Source organism: Vigna umbellata, chromosome 2 (assembly GCF_029865625.1).
Source record: "Vigna umbellata cultivar VRB3 chromosome 2, Vumbellata_1.0, whole genome shotgun sequence".
In the NCBI taxonomy this organism is placed as follows: domain Eukaryota; kingdom Viridiplantae; phylum Streptophyta; class Magnoliopsida; order Fabales; family Fabaceae; genus Vigna; species Vigna umbellata.
Window position 1 is genome coordinate 13,344,414 of NC_142166.1, and position 16,660 is coordinate 13,361,073.

The 16,660-nt window shown below is 38.1% G+C and overlaps 1 protein-coding gene and 1 long non-coding RNA gene across 3 annotated transcripts; both read right to left on the bottom strand.

The window, feature by feature from the left end:
* Positions 1-274: 274 nt before the first annotated feature.
* LOC148203460 (uncharacterized) lies at positions 275-8,153 on the bottom strand. Its single transcript, XM_088107610.1, has 3 exons — positions 5,955-8,153; positions 5,217-5,393; positions 275-619 (listed from the first exon to the last, which is right to left on the bottom strand). Exons 1-3 carry the CDS (start codon positions 8,151-8,153, stop codon positions 275-277), a joined length of 2,721 nt encoding a protein of 906 aa, XP_087963736.1.
* A 5,551-nt stretch (positions 8,154-13,704) lies between these two features.
* Positions 13,705-15,141, bottom strand: LOC148203461 (uncharacterized). 2 transcript variants are annotated; one of them, XR_015784564.1, is made up of 4 exons: positions 14,831-15,141; positions 14,338-14,722; positions 14,175-14,255; positions 13,706-14,092 (listed from the first exon to the last, which is right to left on the bottom strand). It is a non-coding gene; the product is annotated as an uncharacterized LOC148203461 (long non-coding RNA). The 2 variants fall into 2 exon arrangements; XR_015784563.1 differs by having other exon boundaries at positions 13,705-14,092; positions 14,338-15,141.
* Between the last annotated feature and the right edge of the window lie 1,519 nt (positions 15,142-16,660).

A 16,660-nucleotide genomic window follows, 5' to 3' on the forward strand; every position in this document is an offset into this window, starting at 1 on the left:
GTAGCCGGGCAGTTTGGCTATCCAGTGTTGCTCCGCTTGGGTCGTCACCCTCTGTTCCAACAGAAACTTTAGACTTCTCTGATCCGTATACACCACGAATTTTTTGCCTAACAAATACGGTCGCCAGTGTTGCACCGCTAGGGCCACCGCCATCAACTCTTTCTCGTAGATCAACTTGCCTAAGGTCACCTTCGATAATGCTTTGCTGAAGTAAGCTATGGTCTCCTTTTCTGGGTGAGCACCGCCTTTATTCCCGTTCCCGACGCGTCGCATTCTACCTGAAGGGTTGCGAGAAATTCGGTAATGCCAACACCGATGTTGTGGTCACCGCTATTTTTAATCTTCCCATCGCTTCCTTGGCAGCCTCAGTCCAAGCAAAGTTCCCCTTTTTCAACATCTCTGTAAGGGGCTTGGCTATCTTCCCATAGTTTCGGATGAATCGCCGGTAATATCCAGTGAGACCCAAGAATCCCCTCAACGCCTTTAGCGTTTTTGGTTCTTCCCACGCGACTACCCATTTTATCTTCTCCTGATCCATCTGGACCCCCTCCTCTGAGATGACGTGCCCCAAATATCTGATCGTCTTCTTCCCGAACTCACTCTTCTTCTGATTGGCCACCTAGTGATGTTGTTGTAAACAGCTCAACACCTGCTCAACGTGTTACAAATGCTCGACCCAGGTCGCACTGTAGATGAGTATGTCTTCAAAAAAAACGAGCACAAACCTTTGCAGGTATGGTCTGAGGAGATCGTTCATGGCGCTCTGGAAAGTTGAGGGGGCATTTGTGAGGCCGAATGACATCACAAGAAACTCGTAATGTCCCAAGTGAGTGCGGAACGCCGTTTTCTGCACGTCGTCTTCACTCATCCTAATCTAGTGACACCTAGCCTTGAGGTCCACCTTCGAAAAATATCGCGTCGTGTAACACCCGAATATTTTAAAGGGTATTACTGATAGTAGAGACTAAATTAATTTGATATCTCATATAAACAATCAAACTTTATTTCAATTACTCCAAAGTACAATACCAAACTTACAAACTTTAAACAATATAGTCTTCACCATTGAAATTTCAACTTATAAATTTTACACAACATAATCTTCCCAATACAAATTTATTCTTTTTACAAAAATCCCTGAAAGTTTTTCCCCGCATCTCTCTCATCTCTAAGCTTTTTCAACCGCATCTGCAACATTATCTAATCACATATAACATGAGTTATATGATCATAGTACAAACAAATAAGGGTAAGCCAACCATATCATAAAATCATTAAACTTGTAACAAAAATATTAAAATCATGTATTTCTGCAATTGATAAAATATCATTATTCCGATGTCATTAATTCATCATTATCAAAATCATCTTTCTCATTTCCATAAATCTTACAAGTGTACCATGCTTACTCATGAAGCCTTATGATCAGACCGATCTCTGCCTGCTTCCTTAAGCCTCACTTACATACTATGTCTTACTTTGTGAAGCCTTATGGTCAGACCCCTCTCTGCCTGCTTCCATAAACCTCAGGTGTTACTTTGCTCATACCAAACTCTCATGGTATAACTCGAACATACTACTCCCGGTAGTAAACATCATTTCATAAGTAATGATTTCTCATATCCACTCCAACATTTCATAAAAACCAACAATTCATACCCTCTTATCCACCTAACTCAATCATGTTCATTCTTTAATCATGAATTCATAATAACCCGTTTTGGTATCGATAAATTAAACATATTGCCAGATATCATGCTTCATATTATAAACTCATTTTGCCCATAACGAGTATAACTCAACATATTTTCACCAAACAAAGATCATGGATCAACCAAAATACATCAACATATCTTAGGAACTACATATTAAAGTCTGGGCTCAATGTAATGATAAATAAAATATATATGAAATTTTTACCATGATAATATTATGCATCTACAATCAACTTGTTTTATTTTATTTTCATCCTAATAGAGATTTTTCTTTACCCCAATTGGTCACCGGAGAGGACCCAGATGTCTGAACGCATCAAACTCACCTTCGACGCTAGCACATATGACTAGTCACAACTGACTGGACCAGGCCAGGGCTGCTCTATGATCAGGGATGTGCCAACTCAGGTTTTTAAGGTTCCTCTATCCTACCAACAAAGGGAGGCCTTCAATAATTAACAATTTGTTTATTTAATTTATCTACCTTGTTTTCTTATGCTCTAAATCTTAAAATGCCTAATTTTACTTCCTCTCACAACAACCTCAAACACTGTATATATATTTAATACCCATATACAAGCTATTACAGAACTCTTATTCCAAACCTTCCAACAAGATTAATTTCAGCCAACAAACTCATTCAATAAAATCATCACAATAAACATCCATAATAGAATTCATACAAGATAATTATAAACAATTAACAATAATAAAACATTACTATAAATGGTCATAGAAGAATACAATATTTGACAATCATAAAAATAATCTTAATATAAAAATTCATAGGGAAACAAGAAGTTGAATCTGGCAGAGCCGGTTAGACAACTTCTAATCCATCCATCAATACATTATAATTAAATAACAAGAACAATACATGTCTGGGGAAATAAGAAGTTGAATCTGGCAAAGCCGGTTAGACAACTTCTAATCCTTCCAAAAATGCAATAAAATAAATAAATAAAGAAATAAATAGTTTGGGGAAACAAGAAGTTGAATCTGGCAGAGCCGGTTAGACAACTTCTAATCCTTCCAAAAATGTAATAAAATAAATACGGAAGGAAATAAAAAGTTTGGGGAATCAAGAAATTGAATCTGGCAGAGCCGGTTAGACAATTTCTAATCCTTCCAAAATACAATAAAAAAAATAAGGAAAACAATAAAATGTTTGGGGAAACAAGAAATTGAATCTGGCAGAGCCGGTTAGACAATTTCTAATCCTTCCAAAATACAATAAAAAAATAAGGAAAACAATAAAATGTTTGGGGAAACAAGAAATTGAATCTGGCAGAGCCGGTTAGACAATTTCTAATCCTTCCAAAATACAAAAATAAACCACTAATAACATACAATTGACATAACATAATCAATATCACATTTTACAACTATCACACTTGGATATTAACACACAAAAAAAACATATTCTCATTTAAAATTCAAAATCATACAGAAACAAAATACTCCATATTTAAGATTTAAAATCAGACAAAAGAAAAATATAGCATATTCAAGACTCAAGATAATACAAAAAGAAATACTCAAAGTTAGCTTCCCTTACCTCTATTCCAGACTTAGTTTCCTCTTCTCAAACCGTTCTCCGGAAACTTCCAGAATTTCCTCTCTTTAACTAGAATTTCCTCTAACTCTCTTCTCTCACAATTTCTCTAGAATTTTGGTGTAAATCTTCAGCCTCCCCCCCTTGGCTATTTATAGCCAAAAATTTTACTATTCATTTTTACTATTCATTTTTACTATTCACTTTTACTATTCATTTTTACTATTCAAAAATTATTTTTTATTCACCATTCTTATCTCTGAATGATTAATTCTACGTGGAGTGTTCTCTTCCATAATTTATTTTAATATTTTTTTTTAACTATTCACTATTCACTATTCACTATTTACTATTTACTATTTACTATTCACATTTCTAAAAAAAAATCCTAAATAAGTTATCAAAAATTTGAAGCTCTCCCTCTAAAATTACTATAACTTTATATCCAAAAATTTACATTTTTCTATCCATTAAAATTATTATTACTAATAAAATGTTAAAATTTACTATTATAAATATTTTTTTTCATGGATCTTACATTTTAACTTACAAATATTTTCAAGGATCTTACAATCTCCCCAACAACAATTATTTTCGCCCTCGAAAATTATTTATTTAAACAAAGACTATTTAACAAAAAAAAAAATTACTTACAAAAGAGATATGGATATTCCTTTATCATAAATTCTTCCAATTTCCCAAGTCATTTCCTGTGTGTCTTCATTCCAAAGTACCTTTACCGTGCGAATATCCTTCCCTCTTAACTTTTTCATTTGAACATCTAGTATACGCACTGGGCCAACTTCCATTGTTAAATTTTCCTTGACCTGAATTTCATCAACTTCTAACACATGCTTTGGATCTGGAATATACTTCCTTAGTTGGGATACATGAAAAACGTTATGCAAATATGTCAATCGAGGTGGTAGTGCTATCTCATAAGCCACTGGCCCAATCTTTTTGAGAATTTGATACGGTCCGAGAAATTTTGGTGTCAGTTTCCTCATCTTGATAGCTCTCCCGACTCCTGTAGTTGGCGTCACTCGTAAGAATACATGATCTCCTTCTTCAAATTCTAACGGTCTTCTTCTTTTGTCGGCATATGACTTTTGTCTACTTTGAGTTGCTTTCATCCGATCTTGGACTAATTTTATTTTTTCTGTGGTTTGTTGTAATAGCTCGGGTCCCACTGTCAGTGCTTCCCCATCTTGAAACCAACACAACGGTGTTCTACATCTTCTTCCATATAAAGCTTCATATGGTGGCATACCAATACTGGAATGATAACTGTTGTTGTAAGTAAATTCTACTAATGGTAGTATCTCATTCCAACTTCCAAGATGATCTAATACACAAGTTCTCAGCAAATCCTCCAAAGATTGAATAGTCCTTTCTGTTTGACCATCAGTCTGAGGGTGATAAGCCGAACTCATCTTCAACTGTGTTCCCAGAGCCTTCTGTAGCGTCTGCCAAAACCTTGAAGTAAACCTTGGATCTCTGTCTGACACAATGCTTGTAGGTATGCCATGCAACCTCACTACTTCCCCGATGTATAACTCCGTCAGCTTTTCTAGTGACATACGTTGATTAATAGGCAAAAAGTGAGCGCTCTTGGTTAGTCTATCAACGATAACCCAGATAGAATCGTGACCTTTTGATAATTTTGGTAAATGTGTTACAAAGTCCATCGAGATACTGTCCCACTTCCATTGAGGAATGTCTAACTGTCGTAACATCCCTCCCGGTTTTTTATGCTCCACTTTTGCCTTTTGACACACCAAGCAGGCTGCTACAAACTCGGCCACATCCCTCTTCATTCCATTCCACCAAAATGACTCTTTCAGGTCCTTATACATCTTAGTCATACCTGGATGTATGCTAAGACGACTTTTATGGCCTTCGTCTAAAATTAAATGTTTTAATTCACTCTTTGCAGGGATACACACTCTGTTTTTAAATCGAAGTATGCCATCTTTACTTAGAACGAACTCCTTAGCTTGATCGGTGTCCAACAACCTGATCTTTTGCTGCAACTCTTGATCCATCGACTGCTCAACCTTTACTTGTTCTAAGAAGTCACTAGTGATTACTAAATGACTACACCATATGTGATCTGGGTTTAACTGCAACCCCAAGTTCATATCACGTAACTTTTCTAACAGTTCTAATTCCTTCACCATCATCGTTGTTATCTGAGCTTGTCTCCTACTCAATGCATCTGCCACCACATTGGCTTTTCCTGGGTGATATAAAAGCTCGAAGTCATAGTCCTTCATATATTCCATCCATCTTCTTTGTCGCATGTTCAATTCCTTTTGATCGAACAAATACTTTAGACTCTTATGGTCACTAAAAACTTGGAAACTTGCCCCATAGAGGTAGTGTCTCCATGTCTTTAATGCAAATACTACTGCTGCAAGTTCGATGTCATGCGTTGGGTAGTTCTTCTCATGCGCTTTTAGCTGCCTAGATGCATAAGCTACAGGTCTCCTTCCTTGCATTAGAACGCACCCCAATCCTTGATATGACGCATCGCAGTACACCTCAAAAGATTTGCTAGAGTCTGGAATGATTAATACTGGTGCTGACGTTAGTCGTTGCTTCATATTTTCAAAACTGGCTTCGCACTTGTTAGTCCACAGAAATGGTTGATCTTTACGAGTTAACTGAGTTAGAGGACCTACAATCTTGGAAAACCCTTCGACAAAACGTCGGTAATAACCGGCTAATCCTACAAAACTTCGTACTTCAGTTACAGTTTTCGGCCGCTCCCACTTTAGCACAGCTTCCACTTTTGCTGGATCCACTGAGATTCCTTGAGCAGAAATCACATGACCCAAAAATTGTACTTTCTCTATCCAGAACTCACACTTTGATAGTTTCCCATACAGTTGATGTTTTCTTAAAATTTCCAACGCCACCCTCAAGTGTTCTGCATGCTTTTCCTTATTCTCTGAATAGATAAGAATATCGTCTATAAATACTACCACGAACTTATCTAAACATGACCGAAATATTCTGTTCATGTAGTCCATAAAAATCGCTGGGGCATTCGTCACACCAAACGGCATTACTACGTACTCAAAGTGTCCATAGCGAGATCTGAAAGCCGTCTTTTGTACATCTTCCGTCTTGACAAGAATCTGATGGTAACCAGATCTGAGATCAATTTTTGAAAACACCTCTGCTCCTCTCAACTGATCTAATAGATCATCGATTCTTGGCAAAGGATATTTGTTCTTTATTGTAACCTTGTTCAACTGTCGATAATCCACGCACAACCTTGAACTTCCATCCTTCTTCTTCACTAGCAATACAGGAGCTCCCCATGGAGACACACTTGGACGGATAAACTTCTTCTCCAACAGATCTTCGATTTGCTTTTTCAACTCTGCTAGTTCGGCAGGAGCCATTCTGTATGGAGCCATAGAAACCGGGCCAGCTCCGGGCACTAGATCTATTGTGAAATCGATCTCTCGACTAGGTGGTAAACCTGGCACTTCTTCTGGAAAAACATCAACATATTCTTCTACCACAGGTATTCCGATGATTTGTTCTTCAGTATTCTCTCTTTTCTCCTGAGCTAACACCACATAGCAGGTAGCTCCATCTTTGATATCCTTCGTCGCGACTCGAGTTGAGCTTAGTTCTAAATTGTTCAAATTTAGAAACTCTATCTTTTGTTTCCCACAATCAATAAGAACGTGATTGGCAGTCAACCAATCCATTCCTAAAATAATGTCTAGATTTTGAAGGGGTAAGCAGATCAAGTTCACTTTGAACTTGCGTCCTGCAATTTGGATCGGGCATCCAACACAGACTGAACTGGTCGTAACTGGTCCCGATGCTGGTGTAGAAACTACTAATTCACACCCTAGATCAAGCATCGGTAATCCGAGTCTTTCTAAACATGCTAGGGATATAAAGGAGTGTGTGGCTCCAGAGTCAAACAAAACATATACGCATTCTCCTAACAGCATACAGGTGTGTAAGATTAATGTACCTGGCTTAGTAGCCTCTTCTGCAGACATTGCGAATACTCTTCCTGTTGCCCGGGGCTTTACTTCAGTAGAATCTTGTTGTTGTGGTTCTCCCACCTTCTTTTTCTTTGGACAGACATTAGCAAAGTGTCCCGGATCATTGCAGATGAAACATATCTTCCCTTCAACTCTTTCCCCAATAAGTTTAGGGCAGTCACGTCTGAAATGTGCCCCTCCACACTCAAAACACTTCACTGTTCCTCGATATGATAATTGTGGTTTTTCATAAGGTTTCTTGTTGAATTTCATTGAAGATTCTCCCTTTGCAAGTCTGGAAACTCTACTTGGATCAAACTCCAATAATTCTATCATTCTGGCTTTCTCTACCAATGCTGGAAACTCTTGTATTTCCAATGGCATAAGTACCTTCTTCAGTTCATGCCTTAGTCCTCCCTCGAATTTTCGACATCTCCATTCTTCTGTGATATTCTGAGTATAAAACCTCGAGAGATAATTAAATTTTACTACGTACTCTTGTACTGATAACCTTCTTTGTTGTAAGGTCAGAAACTCCGCCTCCCTTGCAAATTTTGCACTGTTTGGAAAATATTTTTCCAAGAACCTTATCTTAAAGTTCTCCCAATTCACAGTCTCACCACGAACCGTCATCAACTGTTGCATACTTTCCCACCAATATTCAGCCTCACCCACCAAAAGAAATGATGCATAAGTTAATTTTTGTTCTTCTGAGCAAGTTATTACCCGAAAAATCTTCTCGTTCTGCCTTAGCCAAGAGTCAGCCTCATCAGGAGTAGCCTCCCCATTAAATTTAGTTGGATCATGCCTTAAGAAGTCATTCAAGCTAGAATGATTTTGAGGTACTTGATCAACTTGTTGCTGCATCTTTGTCGAGTTTAAATGATTTCTTCAAAAAGATAACAATACAATTTAGCATATGATATCAATTTCCTCCAAATAGTCATTTTCATCATAACCATTAATAGTTTTACTAAGAATAATAATTTCACTCCCCATAGTCCCAAAATACTTTCGAAAACCATTGCTCTGATACCATAATGTAACACCCGAATATTTTAAAGGGTATTACTGATAGTAGAGACTAAATTAATTTGATATCTCATATAAACAATCAAACTTTATTTCAATTACTCCAAAGTACAATACCAAACTTACAAACTTTAAACAATATAGTCTTCACCATTGAAATTTCAACTTATAAATTTTACACAACATAATCTTCCCAATACAAATTTATTCTTTTTACAAAAATCCCTGAAAGTTTTTCCCCGCATCTCTCTCATCTCTAAGCTTTTTCAACCGCATCTGCAACATTATCTAATCACATATAACATGAGTTATATGATCATAGTACAAACAAATAAGGGTAAGCCAACCATATCATAAAATCATTAAACTTGTAACAAAAATATTAAAATCATGTATTTCTGCAATTGATAAAATATCATTATTCCGATGTCATTAATTCATCATTATCAAAATCATCTTTCTCATTTCCATAAATCTTACAAGTGTACCATGCTTACTCATGAAGCCTTATGATCAGACCGATCTCTGCCTGCTTCCTTAAGCCTCACTTACATACTATGTCTTACTTTGTGAAGCCTTATGGTCAGACCCCTCTCTGCCTGCTTCCATAAACCTCAGGTGTTACTTTGCTCATACCAAACTCTCATGGTATAACTCGAACATACTACTCCCGGTAGTAAACATCATTTCATAAGTAATGATTTCTCATATCCACTCCAACATTTCATAAAAACCAACAATTCATACCCTCTTATCCACCTAACTCAATCCTGTTCATTCTTTAATCATGAATTCATAATAACCCGTTTTGGTATCGATAAATTAAACATATTGCCAGATATCATGCTTCATATTATAAACTCATTTTGCCCATAACGAGTATAACTCAACATATTTTCACCAAACAAAGATCATGGATCAACCAAAATACATCAACATATCTTAGGAACTACATATTAAAGTCTGGGCTCAATGTAATGATAAATAAAATATATATGAAATTTTTACCATGATAATATTATGCATCTACAATCAACTTGTTTTATTTTATTTTCATCCTAATAGAGATTTTTCTTTACCCCAATTGGTCACCGGAGAGGACCCAGATGTCTGAACGCATCAAACTCACCTTCGACGCTAGCACATATGACTAGTCACAACTGACTGGACCAGGCCAGGGCTGCTCTATGATCAGGGATGTGCCAACTCAGGTTTTTAAGGTTCCTCTATCCTACCAACAAAGGGAGGCCTTCAATAATTAACAATTTGTTTATTTAATTTATCTACCTTGTTTTCTTATGCTCTAAATCTTAAAATGCCTAATTTTACTTCCTCTCACAACAACCTCAAACACTGTATATATATTTAATACCCATATACAAGCTATTACAGAACCCTTATTCCAAACCTTCCAACAAGATTAATTTCAGCCAACAAACTCATTCAATAAAATCATCACAATAAACATCCATAATAGAATTCATACAAGATAATTATAAACAATTAACAATAATAAAACATTACTATAAATGGTCATAGAAGAATACAATATTTGACAATCATAAAAATAATCTTAATATAAAAATTCATAGGGAAACAAGAAGTTGAATCTGGCAGAGCCGGTTAGACAACTTCTAATCCATCCATCAATACATTATAATTAAATAACAAGAACAATACATGTCTGGGGAAATAAGAAGTTGAATCTGGCAAAGCCGGTTAGACAACTTCTAATCCTTCCAAAAATGCAATAAAATAAATAAATAAAGAAATAAATAGTTTGGGGAAACAAGAAGTTGAATCTGGCAGAGCCGGTTAGACAACTTCTAATCCTTCCAAAAATGTAATAAAATAAATACGGAAGGAAATAAAAAGTTTGGGGAATCAAGAAATTGAATCTGGCAGAGCCGGTTAGACAATTTCTAATCCTTCCAAAATACAATAAAAAAAATAAGGAAAACAATAAAATGTTTGGGGAAACAAGAAATTGAATCTGGCAGAGCCGGTTAGACAATTTCTAATCCTTCCAAAATACAATAAAAAAATAAGGAAAACAATAAAATGTTTGGGAAAACAAGAAATTGAATCTGGCAGAGCCGGTTAGACAATTTCTAATCCTTCCAAAATACAAAAATAAACCACTAATAACATACAATTGACATAACATAATCAATATCACATTTCACAACTATCACACTTGGATATTAACACACAAAAAAAACATATTCTCATTTAAAATTCAAAATCATACAGAAACAAAATACTCCATATTTAAGATTTAAAATCAGACAAAAGAAAAATATAGCATATTCAAGACTCAAGATAATACAAAAAGAAATACTCAAAGTTAGCTTCCCTTACCTCTATTCCAGACTTAGTTTCCTCTTCTCAAACCGTTCTCCGGAAACTTTCAGAATTTCCTCTCTTTAACTAGAATTTCCTCTAACTCTCTTCTCTCACAATTTCTCTAGAATTTTGGTGTAAATCTTCAGCCTCCCCCCCTTGGCTATTTATAGCCAAAAATTTTACTATTCATTTTTACTATTCATTTTTACTATTCACTTTTACTATTCATTTTTACTATTCAAAAATTATTTTTTATTCACCATTCTTATCTCTGAATGATTAATTTTACGTGGAGTGTTCTCTTCCATAATTTATTTTAATATTTTTTTTTAACTATTCACTATTCACTATTCACTATTTACTATTTACTATTTACTATTCACATTTCTAAAAAAAAATCCTAAATAAGTTATCAAAAATTTGAAGCTCTCCCTCTAAAATTACTATAACTTTATATCCAAAAATTTACATTTTTCTATCCATTAAAATTATTATTACTAATAAAATGTTAAAATTTACTATTATAAATATTTTTTTTTCATGGATCTTACATTTTAACTTACAAATATTTTCAAGGATCTTACACGTCGCGTGGAGCTCGTCCAGCAGCTCTTCGATCACCGGAATCGGGAACTTGTCGGGAACAGTGGCGTGGTTGAGAGCTCGGTAGTCGATACAGAACCGCCAACTCTCATCCTTCTTCTTGACGAGGATGACCGGACTTGAGTAGGGACTTATACTCGGATAATCCCTGCATGCAGCATTTCCGACACCTGTCTCTCGATCTCTTCCTTTATGGCGTGTGGGTAACGATAAGGACGCACGTTTATGGGATTGGTGCCTTCTTTTAAAGTAATATGATGTTTCTCTTTTTTATTAGGTGGCAAACCTATGGGTTCCCGAAATACCCCTGCATGTCATGTTAAAACTCTCTCCAAGTCCCCTTTCTGCTCTTCAGACCACTCTTCTTTTTCTACCTTCTCCTCACTCCCCTTCCAGCCCTCCAAACTCCAGATCATCGCCCAAACCTCCACCTCACTCAGCTTCAGCAACTTCTCCGGTCCGACCACCCTTTTTTCCAACTTCGGATTGCCCTTAGCAACCACCCTTCTCCCTGCATGTTTGAATGCCATGGTGGACTCCCTCTAGTTGAGCGTAATTTCGCCCAGCTTGGCCAACCACTCCACTCCTAAGATCATGTCGACACCCCCAGGTCGAACAAGTAAAATTTTTCCTCTATCGCAACTCCCCCCATGTCGACCACTACCTTCGGGCAACATCCACGGGTCCTTCTCTTACGTCCGTCTCCCAGACTCACCTGGTAGGGAGGGGTGTCCTCCTGTGTAAGCTGCAGCTCCTCCACCAACCGTCTACTCACGAAGTTGTGGCTGGCGCCACTATCGACCAGAATTAGAACGTCCTTCTTCCCCACTCGACCTTGCAGTTTCAGCATCTTGGGCTGGGTTAATCCCCCGACAGCTCCATGCATGGGGTTTCTGTTTCGCCCTCCATCCCCTCTTCTTCACCTTCTTCATCTTCGGCCAGTAACACCACCCTCAAACTCTTCTCCGGACACTGATGGCCAGGGCTGAAAGGTCCCCCACAGCGAAAACACCGACCTTCTTCCCGGCGTTTCAGAAACTCTGGGTAAGGTAGGTTACATGTGTTTCTTCCCCTGTTCTCTCCTCCACCAACATTTTCGCTTCTCGTCGTCACATTCCCCGTCGGTCTGTCTTGTCTCACTTACCCACTACTTTCGGCTGGACTAGTTCTTCCCGAAGTGCTTCTCTATGGCTCGGTCCTAGCCACCACCGCTCCTCCGCCGGAAGGTTGCCCCCATGGAGATGGATTCTTGGTTCTGGCCCATCCCATCAATCCTAGGCCCCGAAGAGCCTCTTCGACGTCACGCGCGATCTTTATCACAGTCATCAGATCTCGTGGGTCGTGTGGCCTCATCTGACCTCGTAATTCCTCTCGTAATCCCGCCAAAAAATATCCCAACAGCTGGTGATCAGAGAATTCCTTCGTCTGTCCCGCTAACACCTCGAATTCCTTGACATATTCTTCCACGATGGCCGTTTGTCGGATCGCCGCCATCCTCTCAAAAATTCCCCCATGGTGCCGGCTCTCAAATCGTATCAACAACGCTTCCTTCAGCCCCTCCGATGATTGATCCTTCGCCTTATCTTGCCAGAATGTAAACCAATATCCGACGCTCCCCTCCATACTAATGTCCGCCAGCTCAACTTTCTCCTCTTCCGCAACTCTTTAGATAGCGAAAAACTTCTCCGCCCTACTAATCCAGTTCAAAGGGTCGGGTCCTTCAAAGGTGGGCAATTCCACCCTTCTTCTCCAGTTGGGTAGCGTTTCGGGACGCTCCCCGTCTCCTCCTCTTCCACCATCATTGGGACGGCCACTCCCGTGATCGTTGACGGACCCTTGGCTCCCGTCAGAATTGTCATCAGCTTTTTTGGTGCGAGCCCCCATCATCCGCATTAGTTCTTGGATGTCTTTGCGTATGGCAATAGATTCTTGTCGATTCGTCGCTGATTCCGCTTTCATCCCATCCACAGCCATCTCGATGTGCTCCAATCGCCCCTCAACAACGTTCATCCTTCCCTTCATAGCACCCTCTCTCCTCCGCACAGATCTGGCAGGTCGGACCACTTTGTTAGAGATTCAAGTAAGAAATCTAACTCACTCACACTCTTACGCTCACAGAAACAAACAACACATAGTATGGGATGAATAATGGGTGTGTATTCACAAGAAAGAAACAAGAATACAGAATAGTCCAGGAGCTTAACCTCCTTCACCAGATGCTATGATCGGTCAACAAATCAACAAATGTCTAACTAACTAACTGATACAACAAAGAGGTCCTTATATAGGCCTCTTTCCCAAACCCACTTAACTGACTAGCAGTTAAGTCCTCTATTTTCCCTTTCTTCTCTCATAGACCCTCCATTCTTTAACAATAACTCTCTCTGTCCCCCAACAAATTCAAATACTGAGATACATGCAAAATTATGTAACTGAGAAGGAATTTGGAGAGGTTCTGCAGACCATAACTTCTGTATTATTGCAAAAAAGAAAAAATAATACAAGCACATGGAAAAAGGATTCTCAACGAACAAGATACTTGCAACAATATACACCACAGTTTGCATAAAGAAATTATGTAATAGCAAAAATAGGGCAATTAAAATAATTCAAATACCATGATAGTATATTCTCTATACAGCATGGGAAGGGCAAAGGAAATATGGGGGTGAAGATTGCTTGAAATTTCTTTTTCATGTAAATTTTAATATGCAAATTCCAATAGCTTAAACAGAGAGAGCGAATGGAAAAAACCCTTTCCCAGCGCTCTTCGGTTTCGGAAGTCAAGCTCATTCCTAGTTCTTCCACCAGCTCTTGTCGGAGACCTTTCAATTAACAGAAAACTACTAACTTCTCTCACAATTCACTAATAAACAAATTGAAACACAAAGAAACAAGACAACGCACCATATCAAAGGATGAGTCCTTCTTCCGCAGATTATTGAAAAATCAAATGTGAAGGTAGAAACGAGAAGAAGAAGAAACGCCCTGAAAAATGAGAAAAATAAAAGATTAATGAATTGTGCGTGAAGAAAGCGACGAATGAGATGATAATGGGAAACGTAGAAACCTGAAGATGAAGATGAAGACGAGAGAAAACTACATCTCAATCACCCAAGCCCCATTCCGAGAGGGTACCTCGCTCTATTGTTGTGGTGGTGATTCATCTCTCCGATTTAAAACTCAAGAAACTCAATCTAACCTAAACCAGAAAGAATTTACAAATTAACACGAAAACTACATCTCAATCTCATATCATACAATAAGAAAGGGTTAGGGTTTGGTCTTGTCCGGTGAAAAGAAAATTGGAGTCGAAAGGGTTGGGAATTCCTTTCCTCCAAATCTTCGAATTATAGCTTCGAGAAACTTGATGTCGTCGTCTCGCTTCTCGATTTCTCCTTGCTTCGCACGCAGCTCTTCCATGTGCAGCTCTTCCATGTGCAACTCAAACACCTCTATTAAAGGAAATAAGAAGCGATTAGCTTCGCGGATCACAGACCAGAACCATTCCAAACTTGTGAAATGTAATGATTGAGAAGAGTAAAAACAAAGTATGATGACACTTGTGGTGTTTTCAAGGTCGGCGGTGAGCTCTTGAGCACGCGATTCAGCGACGTTTCGAGCGGCCTCGGCTTGTCGTTTCTTAGAGCAAACGCGAGCGGTAGCGGTGATTGCAGCGTCAACCACTCTCTCCAAGGTCTGGACTCATTGCTGGAGCAGTTTGATTAAGGGGGTTTCGTTAGCGGTGGGGGAGCCGAGAAAAGCACGGGCGCAGAGGAAGCATTGTTCTTGGAGGAGGGTTTAGAGAGGAAAAGAGGAAGAGAGGAAGAGAGGAACGGGAGTGAGAGGGAACCTCAAATTAGAGATAGGGAAAGGGAAATGTGGAAAATGAGAGAGGAAAATCTTATGACAGATATCCATATTTATGTAATAATACGTTTTGAATTTATTTACGAGTTTGCCACCGCGTTATAATATGTCTTATTGATAATTTTTATCCATCATAATCGGTCGTCAAGGTATTTTTTCACTAATGTAGAGAGAGACTTCAGTTTGGTGATGGTTGTCGGAATTAGGCCGACGAGGTTGGTGAGCTTGTGAAAGGTAAGGTACTAGAGGTAAGGGAGGTCACCCACATAGGGTGGTATTGGGCCAGTGAGATTGGTGTCTGGAACTGAGGATTTTAGAAATACTTTGTAGATTCGGTTATTTCCGTCGTCACACCTGACGCAGTACCAGTGACAGCAATCTTCTTTTGGTTCCCAAGAAGCTAGGAAGTAAGGATTGTTGATTTCCTTATTGAAGCGGAGGAGCACCTTTGTGTCCTGTGGGTGGCACCGCTCCGATAATGCAACTGGAAATGGGGACAACACTAGGACGCATAGTCCTGTGAACATTAACCGGTTTCGCATTTTGCTTATGAATGTGAAGTCACAACTTGTGTTGTAGAGGTACATCGACGTGCTTTTGATTCCTCTCATTTTAAAGAACGATGCAACGGAGCAGGACAAGTGTCATTTCATGTTTTCCATATTGGAAATAATATCCAGTCCTAGTGGCCAATCACACATCAAAATCACCTGTGGGGTTTACTACCCACAACAGTAGTGCCCGTGATTTAGGGTGTGTTCACTTGAGTTGATTGGGAGAGATGATTTGGGGGAGAGTGATTGAATGGATTTGAGGGGATTTGAGGATAATTTTTTTTTGTGTTTATTTGAGTGGATTTGAAGGTGATTGAGAGTGAATTTAGGAGTAAAGTTTGTGAGAATTAGTGTAGAATTTGATTGATGTGACAGTTTTAAAAAATTTGTTTAATTGGTAAAAATTTAAGATTACCAAAATGCCCCTAGGTATTTAGGTGATATAAAATGATATTTGTTTATGTTATATTAATTTGTAAATATGTTTATTAATAGAAAAAAATTTAAAATAATTATTAAAAATAATTTATAAAAATTAATTCAATTATAATTTAGTAAAATAAATTATTATTAAAATTAGGCAAATTAGGCCTTTGAGTTTAGTCGCGTGACTGCACAGTGCCTTGCACCTTCCAAATATTATATAAAACATAGGTTACAGTAGCTTCGAACTTGCAAATATTATATTAAACATTACTTTCCCATGCAACAGTTGAGTTGGAAATTTTTTAAATGTGGGGGGCATACGAGTAATTAAGCTTAGGATCCCTTCAAATCTTCTTAAGTATGCAGGTGACAAAAAACATCTACATCCCGCAATTCAATCCGGTTTCTCGCTTGCAAATTCCATGAAGTGAACACGACTTTCTCAGCAATCCATCGCCCGCTAACACACATAAACAGTGAATTACGTCCAAGTGAACACACCCTTACTGCTGGCAGATACACGCCAAAAAAATAAAATATAAG